Here is an 18,331-nt window from a genome sequence, read left to right as displayed (position 1 = left end):
GCCTGACCTTTTCTGCACATTGATCCCAATTTGAACCAAAAATTTCAACTTTTGCCACTGACTTTCAATCTAGTTCTTATTTAATGTTCATACTTCAGCCTCTTCTCCCTGTTTCCCTTCCTTAAGGATGGCTTCTTGACAGCCACCCTCCACTGAGACCATTTCTGATGAGGCTTCAGTGACAGTAGACGGACCAGCCGATGGTTCTTTTCTGGATTTTCTTTTCCTTTTTCTTAAGAACATTATTTTAGAAACTTGAAAGAACGTATAAAGGACCGCTTTAAAAATCACAACAAAGTCTGGCTACTTGTATGCAAAATTTAAAGACGTGAGGGGTGTCTCAAGACTTTTGCACAGTGCTGCAGATAGATTGCAACTAGTGTTGTGATCTTCATCTGAATATGAAGTGTTCGAGATTGCAAACAAGTTGTCTCTGCATTTGGAGGACTTGAAATAAAAAAAAACCTAAAAGTATCCTAATATCCTACTACCTCCTACAATAGGAGGAAATTTCTTTACTACAAGTATGAGCAGCTTAAACGTCCAGACTACAGATGTGGGGTTTATTTTCTGTGAATAAAACCGGAACTTGAAATAACGCCACAGAAAGCACTTTCAGTCAGATTAGGAATTATTGATTGAGTTTTCTTAAACACAATATTACTAATGTATCATACTTGTGATCGAAGTACATCCTGTCTGTCTCATTAGGTGACATTAATGCACAATTATACAATTTACGCGCCCACAAGCACCTGAACAGAAACTGTGTAAATTATAATTAACATGTTCCTATAACACCTCCTCAATAGCACTAATGCTCTAACCGATTACAACTATTTAACCTTTACCTGAACCTAAAACTGGTTCTAAGATGAAGTTTAAAACCAAGTCCAAGTCTTGAAACAAAGCTTTAAGCAGGTATGGTGACATCTAAATCCTCACCAGTTCACACACACACACACGGTTACGTAACTTTTCCATTTGTCAAAACAGAATTTCGCTCTTATTCAAATCGTAGAAAATTCCTCCTCAGAAATGTGTCATTAACACAATACGTCTGTAGGGTATTATATATGCTAAGACGCATCCAAGTTATTGCACATTGTCATCAGCTACTCGTGGTAACTAAACATCACAACTTTTGGCCCGTCACACACACACACTTACACACAGATGGTGAAAACACCCCTCAAAACACGCAGAGATGAAACGAGTCAGAAAACAACCACATCACATCTCCTTCAAAAACAAACATTTAATTATGGCAGCTCTGCTGCATTAGTGGCTGACCGGCGGGTTTTGATGTGCGCCTCTAAATAGCGTTACATTGAGCCAGTAACATTTTTAACGCCCACAAAAGACATTCAAAGCAAATCACTTCAAGAGGAAAATGAAAGACAATTTAAGACTAATAGGGTTTTAACTTCTAAAAGTCTGGAATCTGATCATTTAACGTGCCATTTCAAGTAATAAAAGCTCTTTTGTTTGTTAATACATGTTTTTTTTTAAAAAAAGGAAATATATTTAAAGCTAAATTAGGAAGCTTTCTCTCTACTTTTGGGAGAACTTTAGGAATGGACATCTTATATTTGGATAATTCATTAGTGGATGTGGATTACCATTAACGCTAACCTACTCCTGATCAAGATTTTGTTGAGCTCCAATAAAACTTTCCAGCTCATCTTTACTCTCTGTAGTCAGGTGTTTTCAGTGATGAATGACTAATTCAACAAAATATGCTACTTCAGAAGCTTTCAGTGATGGTTTGCGATCATAAACACTATAATGTTTTACTCTGTATTTAACCCAATGAGTTAGGGTTCAAACTATATCTACCTTTTAGCACACAGAGTCCCACAGGGGAGTGTCCTGGGCCCCCTGCTGCTTGTAGGGGAATACAGTGTATCATGGTTACCATGAAAATCCCATCTTTAAATGTTGATGATTCATTTAGCCACTTAGATTTCGCTCCATGCACATTAATTTAGGTGAAGAGGCTTTTTGGCATTGTTCCATCTGACATATAACTTGTGTGATGTGGTTTGAAATGTGACAGATAAAAGGAGATGCACGGTGGACCTATTATCCTAAATAAAGGCACCCCTAATTCTCCCTTTAAAATAATGTACTGTAACGATAGTTAAAGGTTATTTTACAGTGACAGGTTGGCTATCTCGGCACACTGTTGTTATTTCTTTAAGATACATGTTTGGTTGTGCTGCAGGAAAAAGGGAGTTAATGTGTGCAGGAAGGGGAGGCGGGTCTTGGTTGCTGTGTGTGACTGTACGGGGCTGAAGTGAGGTGTTGTACGAGAGCACTCTCCCCGGAGTTAACGGCCCATTTGCCTGTGTTACCGAATAAACGGACAAACTGAGATCAAAACGTCTGGTTCTTGAGAACGTTACAGTACTTTTAGCCCAGTGTTTTAATGGGGGAAAGAAACATCTAAAATTAAATACACCTATACAACATGCAGTACAAACTGAGCGAGCACAATAAAGTTATTTACCTTTTTAATTTACTCCATTGATAGATTACTAATGCTTCTGTAGGTAAGGTAAACAGAACATTCACTTATGTACTCTAATTAGGAAACAGACCAATTAATATCATTAATAAAAAATAACAGAATTTACAGGCTCTAATTTGTGGCACAATTTATTTGCTGGTTCTTATTTTTCATTTGGTACTTATTGTTCACCCAGTAACTGAAGAGGTTTTTAGTCTACGGTACCAGCCAACAGCAAAGTTAAACAGGTGACTGGGAAACTGCTGTAGATGTTACTGTGATTTATACGGAGCACCTAAATACTGTTGCAGACCAAGCACACTCACCCCCTCCTACCCAGCCACACCACTAAACCTGTTCAGGAATGTCTCAAGCAACATGACAAAGAACTCAAAGTGTTGACTCTGCCCCCAAACTTCCTAAATCTCCTCCCAAGCAAACATGTAATGTGCCAGAAATGACCTAATCCTCACAACCCACAGGACCCGAATGATCCACTGCCAACATCCTGGTGAAAGACACCATGGGACAGCAACAGAGGTCAAAGGGACCTAGACTATATGAAACAAGTGTCGTGGCTCGTGATCGGCGTATACACCATCATTAATGCCTCTCTGAGCTTTGAGCACACAGAGAAAGTGAGAGTCAATGATCTATTAAGGCATTCTGAAGTTATGTAAGGCAACGCTGGCTTAATTTATGTTCTGTAAATAACTATGTCATTGCGCAGTGATCTCGCTTCATCACACTGGATTTTACATCACATCCACAACTTCCAGCTTAGGTGATGTCGTCCAAAAAAACCCTGAACAACAGGTTTCTGTTATTTCTCAGTGACTAAAGGACATCAGTTTGCCAAAAGAATATTTAATAACTGATCCTGAAACATACACTTTTGACTTTTTTGCATTAAAAAAAGAAATGTGGCAGTGACTGGAGCACAGCTGAAGTTATTAACCCTTTCAGCAGACAGATAAAGTGTTGGTCTAACCTCAGTGCGAGCCAGAAGAGCCGTCGAGGAAGCACAGCTGGCCGGGTGGCTGTGGGCTCTCGACACCAGCTGCAGACTCTTGTGCAGAAAGAGCCACCAGGTGTCTGGGATTTCACGCTCCTTCCCTCTTTCCACCGATTCCTACTGCCGCCTGCTGAACCGTTACTGGGTTGGATTAGCACCGGCTGTTCCTCCACAGTGCCGCCACGGGCCCACAGCTCACCACGCTTTACTGCCCATCTCCCTCACACAGGATGGAGGAAAATGTTCTTTGGACTTATTTTCAAGTTTGCTGCCGAAGCCGTGTTTTGGTAGTCTGTGTTTAGTGACGGTTGAGATCTGTTTGTTGACAGGGTGAGCATATTTGTTTTCACTGTTGTCAAGACAAGAAATATTTAATTAAGAAAGGTCACTTCACCAAAATTACAAAAACACAAATTGTTCATACAAATAGTTTTTGGTTTTGGTGGCGTTGGTCTACCGCTGAAATTTTCTATTCCCAGAACATTAACCCCAAAACCCTGGATAGTCCAAAGGTTCAGTCAAGTTCTGACACTTCCAATGACAAACTGTGTGAATGAATCCCTTTTCAGATGTGCACGCCTTCCCGTTACTCTGACGGGATATGACTGCTTCAAGTACAAATGACTACACTGGTCACTTTTCCACAAAAGTTGTAATGTCAGCCTCTTTTCCTAGCTAGTAACATTTATATATTACTTTCAGTGCAGTGCAAGTTTAACTATATGACTGTTACTATAACACACAGGTGAAACCAGCCATGTTACAAAAGTGTCCTCCTATTTCCAATCTTGGTGCAAAATTAAAAACACTAGCTGTGTTTAGCACATATAAGATAATCATTAGTATATATTTTCCAAAAGCTAGCTCTAGTCAGATTTACTGATTTGACGATATTCCACTGACTCCATTCTATCAAGGCAGTGTGGCAGTTATCAGAGATGAATGTTAAGTCTGTTTTTTGCTAACCAAAATTAGCATCCTATGTTATACCACAGTGCATTACAAGCTACAGTTGCTAGCCGCGCAAGTTAGCTAGCATAATATATATTAACATACAGTGAAGTGACTCTATGCAGTCCCATGAAAAACAAACTACACTGCACCATTCAGTCGCTTTTGGAGTCATGTTTGGTAGTTACAACTTGAAGTCCTGGTCTTCTGAATGACTTTATCAGTCTCTTGTATCAATGTAAAGGAATTTTGGTCCTCTTCTTTACAACATTGATTCAGTTCTTTTTGAGGTTTGTGGCCATTCATTTATACACAGCACAGCTCAGGTCTGAACTTTGACTTAGCCACTGGTATACAGAGGAGTTCATAGTCGACTGCAACATCTCAACTTTGGTATCATCTGTCCAAAGGGCTTGTTTCAGAGCTCTTGCAGTCTGTTCAGACTTTGCAAAACTAATCCATGCTGCCATGTTTTTATTGGATACGAGAGGCTTTCTCCTCCAACCCTTCCAAGCAATCCATACTTGTCCAGTCTTTTTCTGTTATGAACTTTAACATTTAACATGCTCACTGAGGTCTGTAGAGTCTCTTGGGTTTCCCTGAGCATTGCATGCTCTGACCTTGGATTGAATTTGAAGGGATGTTCGCTCCAGAGCAGATTGTAACATTGTGTTAATGCAAACCTGAATGCTCCAGACCAGTAAACTGCCAAAATGGTTCAGTTAATGAAATGCATTTGATTAGCAGCAAGCGTGCCCTCTTTTTTTACAGGATGTTTAACTCCCAGCTTTACAGTCTAATCCAAACACAATCACAATAAAAAAAAAAAACAGTCACTTCCTACTTTAAAATAATAGTCCACAAAAACATGTGCTCTCCTTTTGAAATATGTATGAACTTACCTTTAAAAAAGGTAAGATTTTGAAACAGTTACATTTCTGCTATTGTCAAACAAAACGCAATAACCAAAGTGAGATTTTGTTTTGTTCAGTTTACTTGCTCTTATCTCTCCTCAGCTTTCCCTCATTATTTCTTCCTTCCTTCCTCTCTGGTATTTCTTCTAATCTTCCCAACTAATCATGAGTGTTTAAAGCCTAAAGTGAAAGAGAAAGGAAGTGTTTAGAGTAATGCATCCACACAGATCAATACATAAACACACAGACACACACATGTGCGTAGGTGTATGTTGCACTCAAAGAAACCTATAACGCGCGCTATAAACACACAGATATACTGTATTCATATACAGAAATACACACAGACCAGGCGGCTCAAGCAACTGCTAACAATTAGAACAATTAGTGGTTGTACTTTGCCAGCCAGCCATGCTGCCTGTTTATAATGTGATGGAGCACAAATGTCATAACAATGAAGCTTTGAGACAAACAAGATGCATTATCAACATGATGCCTGCAGTAAACTACAAGCACTTGTGTTATCAAGCCGAGAAACTGAGGAAGTCTTAATCTTCCGAACGTCAAAAAAAAGCCATGGTTATTTTTTTTTCTCAGTTAGTGACACAGCGTTTTAGTGTTCATAAAAACATGCTCAGAATTTGCAAACTCGTGGTGATGATCTTTCGTCTTGATCTTTATATGTTGAAAGTATCAGTACTGGTATCGGTATAAATACAGTCCTGATGTTTACTTGCTATCAGGTCAATACCAAAATTTGCAGTATCACACAGCAGCCCTTATTATGTTTCAGACGTTCTGTTAAAAGGTTAAGATTCATTCGCCAAGAATATCCATGACTTGTTTCATGGAAAACACGACCCCGCGGAAACAAAAAACATGCTGGAGGTCAGCTCGGTGCATTTGATGTGGCCGCAGTATCGTTTTGTGTTCGTGTGGACTGAAGGTTTGGCTGCATCGGGACACAGCGGGAGAGCTTTAATGGCTGCTGCTAGATTGAGCAGCTCTAAGTGAATTAACTGGAGGAGGAGAGCTTGAAAGTGACTAAAATAAGATTAGTGGGCATGAATAGGACTACAAGCGCGCGCACACGTGTGTGTGTGTGTGTGTGTGTGTGTGTGTGTGTGTGTGTGTGAGGTCTTGGGGACATTAGTGAGTCCATGCAGTCACATTGTGGCTCCCTTTTGGGGACAAAAGGCAAAAAGTTTGCATACTGTGAGTTAATATATTTTAGGGTGAATATTGAAAGTTAAACTTGAGCTTTAAGGTTAAGGCAAGTCTCTAGAAAATGAATGTCAATGTTTAGTCAGTCCCCTTTTCATAGTGGACATTTTGACAAAGTAAATGTTAAAATGAGTGATCTCATAGTTACATTTAGGCTCTTGAAACCATGCTCTCTGACTGTCATTGCATCGACTCACTGGGGCACTTGAATAGAACAAAACTATTGTTAATATCTTATGAAAACCTGTGATTTTCCTACTGTGGCTAGTCAAAATGTCTGGTGAGAAAATTTCACTATCCTCACTTTTATGAGTCTTTTTTCACATCTTTTATTTTCAAACTATTATTTTTTATAGCAAATTCTAGTCTAGGACTTCATCTGATGAAGGTCATGTAATCTGCTCAAAACAATGTTAAATATTTAACATGAAACAACAAATTATTAATTCAAGGATTAATATTTTATAGGCATCTGTATTTGTATAGCATGATAATTTCATTTGGCAGACCTTGGGGCACCCCCGGGTTGCTTTTGGTACTAGTTTGTTCTTGCTTCTTTAGTATTAAAAGCCAAAAAAAGGGAAATGTGGCTTTACAGGTAACAAAGAAGTACATGACTGGATTTGGGGAAACTTTTTTCATCAATTAACTGAATTTTTTCAGCCAAGGAAACTGTCCACAGTTAGATTACAGAATGAATCACATTAGTTTCATGGAAAGCCATGGAAATTTCCAGCCTATTTTCACTCCTTGCACAATACACAATTTTTTTCTTTGATGTAGGTTGTGGCAATACTACGCCAAACTCATCAAACTTGACCTTGGCTTGAAATTCAAACATATTGCTTAAGCATTTTTTTAACATGCCGTTTTAATGTTGTAAAGGTGTGTATTTTAACCCAAACTGCAATATTTGCCTACATTATTCATTAGTTTTAACCATATAAACCTTATCAAGCAAGTTTTGGAGCATTAACCCAACCAGTTGGTAGAGCCACACAAATATGAAAGCAAAAACTAAGTGGAACAAAGTGCTCTCCCAAATCCTGCCAAAAGAAAACAACCCACAAACCACCACCTGTCGTCGGGGACTGTGATCTCCTGGTGTTCAATATTGCCTCCAAAGTTGCGTCAAAGACTGGTGCCACGAGACACTGTGCACAAATCTCTGTGAACAGCAGTATTTGACTCCCCAGAATGACAACACGTTACTAATTTGTGATTTTACAATGTCATACTTGGTTGTGAGGGTCCATGCAGCTTTGGCTTTCAGCACAAAGGGCCTATGTGTAGGCATGTGTAGGTTTAGGGTAAGTGTAGGCGTACCCTAAACTTTGAGAGTTGGCATTACAATTTTACAATTACAGTTGGACTTTTTTGTATATGTAATTTGTTTTCATGCACATATTTACATCTGTGGTTAAAAGGCAGTGTATATGAGGCTTAGTGCTCACATGTTACTGGCTGGTAAGTGTTAAGGAGGCCTGTGTACTGTAGCAGTGAAGTAGCTAGCATTAGGCTAGCACCTTTGTCACAAATGGATCCATTTTTAAAATATTAGTTCAGGAGGGTCGTCCAGTGTACTGACAATGATCCAGCGATATCCGTCTCTTTCTGTCTGTCCTCCTGGATCTCTCCAGTCGTCTGTTTTCCTGGCAGGCAGTAGTCTATCCTACACTGGGACCGTAGCCTCCTCAGCAGACAGCAGCCCTAATTTCATTAATTATAAACCAATATGCTGCTCGCAGTCCCTCTGGAAAGGACTTTACCCAGCACTGGCATCTGTTCAGCACAAACACAGTGAGGGATGGAGGAATGGAGGGAGGAGAAAACAAGGGCATCTCTGACTCCCACCCTAGGTGAAGCATAGAGCTGTGCAGGGAAGTGGATGGAGAGGGAAGGAGGTGGTTGTTGAGGTTTTAAAAGTAAGTTGATATGGACTCAAAGTAGGAATCCAAAACAGTTTCATATACAGAGTCATGGAAAAGGAAATCTTACAAGCTTGAAGTAAAAAGGACAGATTTCTATAGAAACTAAAAACCTCAGATCAAGATTTTTAAAGAAGAAAATACACAGTTCTTTGTTTTGTTTCTTTTTATACTCTTATCAAGTTTTCAAAAAAAAAAAGAGTGATAAAGGGTTTCTGTTTGTCATTTCCCTGGAGAAAGCCTTACACCTAAACGCTTCATGACTCATCCTTAACTGTGATGATTCATTAGTCCATCTCGACTCTTTTTTAATGCGTGGCCAGTCTGCCATTATTTACATTAGATAATCATTAATATAATTTAATGCACGGCAAATTACTATGGGTCGAATAATCGTATTTTTTTGATCACTCACTCTTATAATTTGCATATACAGCCAATGGTGATGAAGCTCATATGATATGGGTAGTTGCACTTGAAATTACAGTTACAAGAAGTTCTGGTAGAAAAAATATTAGTTACCAGGTGTAACTCTATAACCAATCCCTTTCCTCTACCACAGCCAGAAGTTCCAGAATATTCCTCCTGGATCTTCTCCTGATTTAGTGGGATTCATGGCCTGGCCTCAGGTGGGAATTCAACCAACTCAGAGGCTACAAAGACACCCTTTCCTCCAGTCATCCAATAAGCCATTATCACATATATAATGCTAAACATTCTACAACACACTGCAACACATTATGTTCAAACTTGACACCACCAGCTCACCAACAAATGAAAAATAAAAGCGCAGCAAACTTTAAAGAAAAGTGGAATAAAAGAATAATCATAAACAGGCTGTTAATTCATTCACACATGAGCTGCACAGCCTTACGCACAAGCATTCAAAGTGCAAAAGCATGTTACCAAAGTCAGGGCTGTTTACTCCCTCATCATTCATAAATTATATACGTAAACACAGACATTCTGGCACATCACAAAACGGCTGGACAAAAAAGCGATGCAGTTTTTTATTTTTTCGTTGCATTGGCTACAAATATCAGGGCAAAAAGGTGCTAAGCATCACTGTTTCTGTAAATTAGCATTAAGCAGCAAGTGTGAGGTTTGAATGCAAAAAATGGGGATTAAAATATGCTGAAATTTGCACATGTCGTTTGACTTTTGTTCTCTGTGCTTTAAAAATTCTGACTTTAAAATGTGTTTAACGATATGGATTTAAGGTACTCACGCATTCCACTTCCAAACAAGCATTGGGAAAAGGTGAACTACTTCCTGTATCACAGGGCAGCTTTAATGTGATTTTCAGCTCTAATTAGAGTTAAGTCACTTAGTGAGTTGTAATGATGTTTGGCTCACCGAGTAGCAGACGCCGTCCATCAGCCAAATGAAATATTAAACTGACCTACCGCTGGATTGAGTGCGTGTGTATGTGTGTATTTATATTTGTAGTTTTGTCAAGAGACCCCCATAGCACACTGTGTGTCCATCATGACCACATACAGTACAGTAAACACAAACGCACACACACATTTATGACCTACATTTACTACACACACAAACAACAGGGTGTCAGGAGGGGCAGGGCAGCAAATATGCATGTGTGTGTTTGTGTGTAAGCGTTTTTGTTGGGGGGGTGAAACTCTGTAGGTGCACTGGGCCGTAAATCTAATGCAAAATTAGTGTTATCTTCCTACCAAATAATTCATGAGCCCGCATCTGAAATGATCGCAGAATGACTCGGCTTGTCGTCCCCTCTGTCTTTGTCACTCCTCCCCCATGAACGATGATTTATTTAAGATGTCACATGGAGCAGAAACTAGTAAATAAGAACAGCTACAACTGACAATTCTCTGGTTTGATCCCAAATGACCGTTAGGCATGATTCGAGTCATGGAGGGCATAGGAAAGGAAGAAGCAGCATCTTGATTTACAGTCATTGTAAAAAGAAGGTACACTATCTTTCAGTTTAAGGCTTTATGTACTAGGACGTAATTAAAAAGTCATCTAAACCTGGGTGGATCTTGGAATTAGGCAAATACAAATTCACACTAACCATAAAATGTGACAAAATGCAGAAACACAGTGGGGAAATCTAAGTACACCTTTATAGGAATTGAGAGGTAGCAGCCACGCTCTGCTATCCAAATGTGCTTGATTTGGGAGGGATCCAAGCAGGAAAGACATCAGTAATTATCTCAGAGACGCAATTGTTGCTGCCCATCAAGGGAAGGGTTATAAGGCTGTTTCCACACAATCATCCTACAGTGAGAAAAAGTTATTCACTGTGGGAAAACATTCAAGACAGCTGCCAATCTTTCCAAGAGTGAATATCCCAGCAATTGCCCCCAAGTACAAATTTGCCCAACAGCTACATTTCAGACTTTACAGGCATCAGTTAGCATGTTAAATATCAAAGTTAATGAAAGTACAATTAGAAAATGATTGAACAAAAATAGCTTGTTTGGAAGGGTTTCCAGGAGAAAGCCTCATCTCTCCAAAAAGAACATGGCAGCATGGTTTATTTTAGACTGCAAGAACTCTGGAACAATGTCCTGTGGACAGACCACACCAAAGTGGAGAACTTCTTTGTAAACCTAACTGTTCAAGAGTCTAATATGAGGTCATCTGTCTGACTGTAAAAGCTAAACTGGATTGTGCAACAGGACAATGATCCCAAACACAGCAGCAACTCGACAGAATGGCTGAAAAAAAAGGAAAAGAATCAAGGTTGTAGTGGACCAGTCAAAGTCCAGACCTTACCCTGACTGAAGGGCTGTGTTAGAACCTTAAGAGAGCTGTCCATGAGCAAATCCTGGAAACCCTCAATGAACTGAACAGTGCTGTAAGTGAGTGGGCCAAAAATGATCTGAGAGACTGATGAAGTCATAACGGAAACAATTATTTCAACTTATTGCTGCTAAAGGTGTTTCTACAAGCTACTGCATCTTGAGGTGTACTTTTTACAAACCTATATGTAGTCCTGTGAGAACTTTCTTCTTCATTTTGACTTAGTTTTTGTCAAATGAATAAATGGCACAGTGCAATATACCATGTGTTGTTGCTCATCTGAGGTTGTATTTGAGTCTACATATTTTTTATCTCCTGATTTTTTAAATCTTAGAGTTGACAGAGGGTGTACTTTGTTTTTACCATGACTGTATATTTATTTTTACTGCAGTTTGAGTTTAAAACAGTATTCAAAAAAAGGGTGTCTTCTGTAACGATTTTGCTGTCAATAGTCTATACATCAAACTCAACAGTAAAGTAAACCATAACAGTCCAGAGATGCAGCTAATTGTATCCATCATGCTTAAATCCATCTCCATGCTTTTCTTGCATTATCTTCTGATTGGCTGCTCCACGTTAACGAAAGGCTGCAGGTGGGTGGGGCTTCTGAGCTTCCAGCTGTGTTTCTAAGATGACCACATTAGAGATAACAGCTCTCACTGAGATGACTGAGAACCATTTGTAGAAAGAAACTGAGTGCTTAGAGCAGACTGAAGCCTGAGCTTTTGGCTTATAGGGCTACAGTACATACAGTATGCCTCATTATTTGAATGTTTGATACACGCATCCAAAATTTGAACAGAAAAGTGGTCAAAATCATAATAGGTCTGCTTTAAAAAGCACAAGGGCTGTAATTCAGGGCCTGTGTGGCTTGGAACAACAAGAAGAAGATTAAATATGAACCATATCAAGTCTAATACATGCCTTTTTATAGAAATTGTGATCTAATAACTCCAATTTTGCTCCCATTTGTTTGGGCAACAAGGTGGCTAGCAAAACGTAAAAGCAGCGGCAAGCACATTACTGATGTTGTTTGGGATGTGGCTTTTCTCTGCACCCACAACAGCTTTCAATCAAAAGAGGTCAACAAAACAGTGATTTAGTATTAAGTTATAGTGGATCTTTTCTCCTCCACCAAGAGTGGCAATGACTGTGTGTGTGGGTGATGACAAAGTCGCCTTTTAAATAAAAAAAGGTAGCATTACTGTGGCAGAATGTCTTGTTCCCTCAGGAAGGAACCCTCAGGAAGCACAACCATAAAAAACATTACCAGTCATCAATTAATTTGATAAGCGCTGGAGTAGTGGCAGCTGAGAGATACTATGAAATGTCCTCCAGCTCCATTGACTTTATGTCGTGAAACATCAGCTGAATCGTACCATTATTTTCTTTTTACCTGATACTTCCAGAGGGAAATAGCGAGAAGACTTGGCTTCACTTTTAGTTCACTGGCCGGAGCCCAGTTGACTGTGTTTACTTTATTATAGGTCAGTGTGTGCACACCCACTAACTATAGCCAGGGCCTCAGCATATAAAACCCTAAATAATATGTCTACATTTAGAGAAATCATCGGGTGTCGCTGTGGAATGCAACACCATTGTGGTAAAACATTTTCACAAAAGAGCAAACAACCACTGGAGAAAGCCAGAAAAGGGACAACGTCTTTGTGTTATGATACAATGTGATTGACACGTGTATTTTTTTGTGGCCGTATTATATATGGATTACCTATAATGGTTATCATGCAGCAAATACTTCAACATCCACTGTGGGCAAAGATGTTTTTGTGCAATTATTTTTTGTTGTTGTTTTTTTCTTGTTAAGAAATAGTAAAATAGAATCAGTGAAATGATTAATTCCATCTTCTTGCTTTTCTTGCATTGCATCAGGCCCTTTTAACTAATTAATTAACATAGCAGAATGAAAAGTGCTTTTGTAATTATTACCATTACAGTGGAACCCCGACTTACGAATACCCCATTTAATAAAAAATTCAAGTTATGAAGGCACTTGACGGCCGTGTTACGGCAAAATGCCCGCGTAACAAAATCTGCTGGCTCTGATTGGCTGAGCCCAGAATGCCCACAATGCCCACAACGCCTTCCGAATCATGTGACAACCCCTTGGCTTTCGTACTTGCGCTTCGCTGTATGCATGCATGCGTATGCTTTCTTCAGCCTCCACCACCTCCTCCTCCACCAAGAACTTCGTCTCCAGCCAGCATCGCCTCACTCAAAAGGCGCGATGGGTGCTTCGACTTACGAAAATTTTTGACTTACGAAAGACCCTCGGGAACGCATTAATTACGTAAGTCGGGGTTCCACTGTACTTATTGTTGAGGTTATTAGAAACACCTCTGCTTATACTGCTGTGACAAGTCAAAATATCAGCAGTTAAAAGAGTTTATTATAACATCTCCATTCTCTGTACTCACATACAAATCTGGCCCACAGTCCTGGATTTTTACCTGAAGTTCTATTAGAGACATTAACCATGTTAAAGCAAACTTTGTGTGAGATAGAGTGGCATAAAGCTGGCATTCAGAAGAAAAGCTGTTTTTTAATGTACTGGCAAAAATGATGAACAAAAGCTGTGTCCCAATTCCTAGGCCGCATCCTTCGGAGGCCGCATTTGAAGGCCAAATACGTCACAGCCAGGCGACAAAGGCTGTCCCAATTCGAAGCCTGCTACAAATGCGGCTGACAAATGTGTCCTTTGTTTCTCCGGATTTCAAGCATGGGGTGTATCTATCCCAGAATTCATAGCGCAGCCCAGCCAATTTCAGTTTCCAACAATGGTGGCAGCTACTTAGTTTTAATATTACTCTTTCTGGGTCACAAAATAAACTTTTAAGTTATTTTTAGGTGAGAATCTAGCTGTGTCAACTCCAAATATCTGCTTAGTTTATCAAGACATCACATAATTGCAAAAGTGCTCCGACGTTTTTGGAGACGTCTGTTACCCACCAGCTCAACAGCTAAACGGGAGGTCAAGGCTCACTAGAGACGGCGAGAACACCGAACTTCTAGCACATTGTTTTCAGACCCCCCACAGTCCTTCACTACTCAGGTTAAACATGATATATAATTACTTGGATAACTTAAAAATGTTGTTATTTGGCTTTTTTCAGTGTTTTATTTGCTCCTGAGTATATCGGTTTGGCTGAGATTTAAGTTATAGTTTTCACACAGCTGAATAAACATCAAACAGAAAACTGATTAAACAGAAGTGTGAGATGGTCGAGAATTTACTCCAATGTCGTGTTATATTTTAGGGGAGCAAGGAGCAGACGGTTGAGTTTATTAAACTCCACCGAGACAGCTGGGGATGCAAATTTGAAGGCTAGACTGTCCCATTTCACAGCCTCGCACTTCCAGCCTTCTCGGTCTTCGGAGGACCCAGCCCACGTAGACCGTGAAGACTGGGTCCTCCGAAGGATGTGGCCTAGGAATTGGGACACAGCTGTATAGACGGCATTGTCATATTTCAGTATATGTCAGGGCGTTAAATGGGTTCTATAGAAACAATGACTCTTATCCAGTGATGCTCAACTAATGGCAAACTTCTGGCTTCTGTAACCATATGACCACGCCATGAGAATAAAGGCATATTACTGTTACGTGGAAGTTTTTGATTTCATTTAAAGTCTATTTACAATCATGCAAAAGACAGTGGTTTCACTTGCCATGCCCCAAAATTCAGCAGACTGCAGAACCATCTTTAGCAGCAATAAGTTGACATAAGTATATGTAATGGCCCACTCTTCCTTACAAAATTGCTTCAGCTTATTGAAGTTTGCAGGCATTTTTTTTTTTCATTTTGGTTAACCTTTAGCTGTTGGAGAGCTGGCCTCACATTTAGCTCTTTAAGACTTTGGTATACAGAGGAGTTCATGGACAGCTCAATGACTGCAGAGTGGCCCAGGTCCTATAGCTGTAAAACAAGCCCAAATCATCACCCCTCCATCCCTGTGCTTGACATTTTCTCTGAGGTGTTTGTGCACTATTATGACCAGATATCTCCACTTTGATCCCATCTCTCCAGAGGACACTATTCCAGAAATATTGTGGTTGACTTCAGATGCAACTTTGCAAACCTAATCCAAGCTGCTATGAACTTTTTGAAGAGAAGAGGCTTTCTCCTGGAAGTGTATCCAATTGTGCTGTCATAAACTTTAACATTTAACATGCTAACTGAGGCCTGTAGCATCTGAGATGTAGCTCTTGCATTTTTTTTTCAGCATGGCACACTCTGACCTTGGGGTGAATTTGGTGGTAGCCCACTCCTGCGAAGACTATGGCAGTTATGACATTGTGTTAACACACACCTGAATAGTCCCAAAATGTTTGCTTTTTCAGACGTGGTCACAGCTTTGATGATTACTTAATTAAGTATATTTGATTAGCAGCAGCTGGCTATTACTTACCCCCTTAACTGAAGCAGAAACATATTTAGTTTTTTACACCAGTCCTGTGAAAACTTTGTTTGTTTTTTTACTACATACAGATGTTGCCGTGTGTAAGTTAAACACAAAACTTACACACGGCTTAGCAAAAGAACCGAAAACTTGGTGAATCGTTAGCCTGGCACTGCCATGAGGTTCAAATAGGTTCAGTGCACCCAAATGAAACAACAGGCTATAGATGCCATGTGTAGTTGGATGGCTTTAAAACTTTTGTAGCTTGTTTTAATCTTTATGCTGAGTTAAGCTAACAGAGTCCTGGACTCCTATAGTAGCTTCATATTTCCTCCACTATAGCCAATGTTTAGGGTCCTTTGCATAGTCTGAGGTTTTATTGGCAGGAATTTTGAAACTTGAAAAAAGGTAGGATAACCTTAAACAAGCATTAGATCAAGAGTTTGAATCAAATAGAACTGGGTCCACAAAAGTAGAGATTAGCTGTGACATTAGTTTAACTTATGTCTTCTCATCGGATCCATTTGGGGAATTTAGACATACTAAAGACCAAAACTCCACACAATATACTATAAACAATGACACCCCCCCCCCCCCCCCCCCCCCCCAAAAAAAAAAAAAAAAAGAAAAAGAAAAAAAAGATCTCTTCTACTCAGTGGTATAAACTTACCCCAAATTAGGGGGTCATCTGGCCCAGTGGTCCAAAGTTAGAAGGAGCATTACCCATTCATTTACCCACACAGCCTTTTCTAAACACTGGTCTAAATAAATTGGACATGAAGCCTGGATGCTAAGCAGGCATCATATGATCTTTGTTTCGTTCTGGCAAACAAAATTTGACAAAAAACACAGTTGATAGCAAAGCTCCTCTGATAACCTAAACACACTGGCACGCAAGGACACATACACATATTCACACATGTCTCAGTGGATCATATTTGCCAGCAAATCCATATGATTGTAACATAAACACAGTGATGCACAAAGAGGGAGGTCTGGGCCTTGTAGGCACCTGAGTGTTTGCAGACATGAAGGTGCGCATTTGTGTTTTTTCTTTCGCCCAATCCCCTCGTGTGTCAGAAACCCCCTGCTCTGCTACAAAGTGATTTCATCCCGCTCCGTACAAGCTGCTTTTGTCGAGCCATCGCATCTTACTCACCACCTCCCCACCCCAAGCACATTTAGAAGAACAGATGAATAAATGGACGAGGGGGGAAAAAAACAGTAGACTGAAACCACAGTGGAACTCAGCGATGGTCAGCCAGGCCCACCACGCCTCAGCAAATGTTTGTCCAAACCTGTTATTTCTGGCATTGTACTGTCTCAAAGAGATCATTTTATTCTCTGAGAGGAATGCAGCAGCTATAAATAGTCTGGAGATGAAGGAGGGGAAATCAGAGATTTGTAGAGTAATTACAGAGTCAGAGTTGAACCCTTCTGTTACGGCTCATTTTTCATCAACCTCTGTCTCCACGACTGTCTGACTGAGTGACCGACTGAGGTAAAAACGGGCCCTTTTTTCAATGGGAATGCAAGCCTGACCTGATATTTGACCTCCATTTTTATTTCTTCCATGCCTGTTATTTACTCTCTACCTCTTGTTTGTCACAAAACCAAGAGTGGATAGATTTGAATCTCTGTGAGGCACAACTGATTTTATTTTGGAACACTTACCTCAGTATTTTTAGTCTGAAATAAACAAACAGAAAATGCTGCTTTTTGTCATTTTCATATCAATACTTTTGATGACAAATAAGCTACCTCCAAACCTTATATTCCAGATTAAAACCAGCCCTCTTCCTCTGCATTTGGCAAAGCCTGCACCCCTCCAGCGCGAGGCTCATTTTGAGCCAAATTACTCACGCCGATGTAAGACAGATGACACAACGAATGACTTTAACCTAAATATTGCATTTGAACGTCAAGTCAGCAGTTTGTGTCTGATTCAGACTCATCTGAGGTCATTTTTGTTTGATTTAAGTCAATTGAAGGTTGAAATGATCGCAAAACATATATACATTACATAGACATACACATGGCATGTAAATAACTCATGTTCAGTCCAGCAGTGCAATATAACATCCCAATCTAACTGAGTATATATATATATATATGGGTGTATGTATGAGCAGATATATATGTGGGTATGTATGTGTATATATGTATATATATTTATTTATGTTATTCAAGTCCTTTTTGGAACCCTGTGATGGAGAATTGTCCTAATTTGTCTGTCTGATGACAATAAAAAGTCTTGAATCTTGAAACGCAGTGATAGAAAGGCTTCTGACACACAACATTCCCTAGCAATGACGGGGTGGGGGGAAAAATAGTGTATAACATGGAAAATTAATATTAAGAGGAAATGAAGGTAGTCAATACAAAGCGACAAACTAAAACAGTCAAAGAATAAAACCTTCACTCTCCTTTGTTTCCAGAGAAAACTCAAACAGCCAGGCGAGTTGCCCTGACAGCACTTGTGTCTTAAATGATCTTTGTGGAGTATAAAAGGACTTTTAGCTCGTAAATTGCTGTAATTATCAAACATGCCCTTCTCATTTTGCACAGTCAGACCTCGTTGG

The 18,331-nt window shown here is 39.7% G+C and overlaps 1 protein-coding gene across 1 annotated transcript in view; it reads right to left on the bottom strand.

Annotated features, from left to right (window-relative positions):
* Positions 1-18,331, bottom strand: part of LOC134621375 (gamma-crystallin S-like) — a 65,585-nt gene that overhangs the window by 34,705 nt on the left and 12,549 nt on the right. Inside the window, exons 4-5 of the mRNA XM_063467845.1 lie at positions 9,502-9,510; positions 1,052-1,079 (exon numbers count right to left, since the gene is read on the bottom strand). Of these exons, the coding sequence (XP_063323915.1) occupies positions 1,052-1,079; positions 9,502-9,510 (37 nt within the window). The remainder of the gene's footprint in view (positions 1-1,051; positions 1,080-9,501; positions 9,511-18,331) is intronic.

Source organism: Pelmatolapia mariae, linkage group LG23 (genome assembly GCF_036321145.2).
Source record: "Pelmatolapia mariae isolate MD_Pm_ZW linkage group LG23, Pm_UMD_F_2, whole genome shotgun sequence".
Classification (NCBI taxonomy): domain Eukaryota; kingdom Metazoa; phylum Chordata; class Actinopteri; order Cichliformes; family Cichlidae; genus Pelmatolapia; species Pelmatolapia mariae.
The sequence above is the reverse complement of the archived record's forward strand: the minus strand, read 5'-3'. Positions and strand labels throughout refer to the sequence as shown.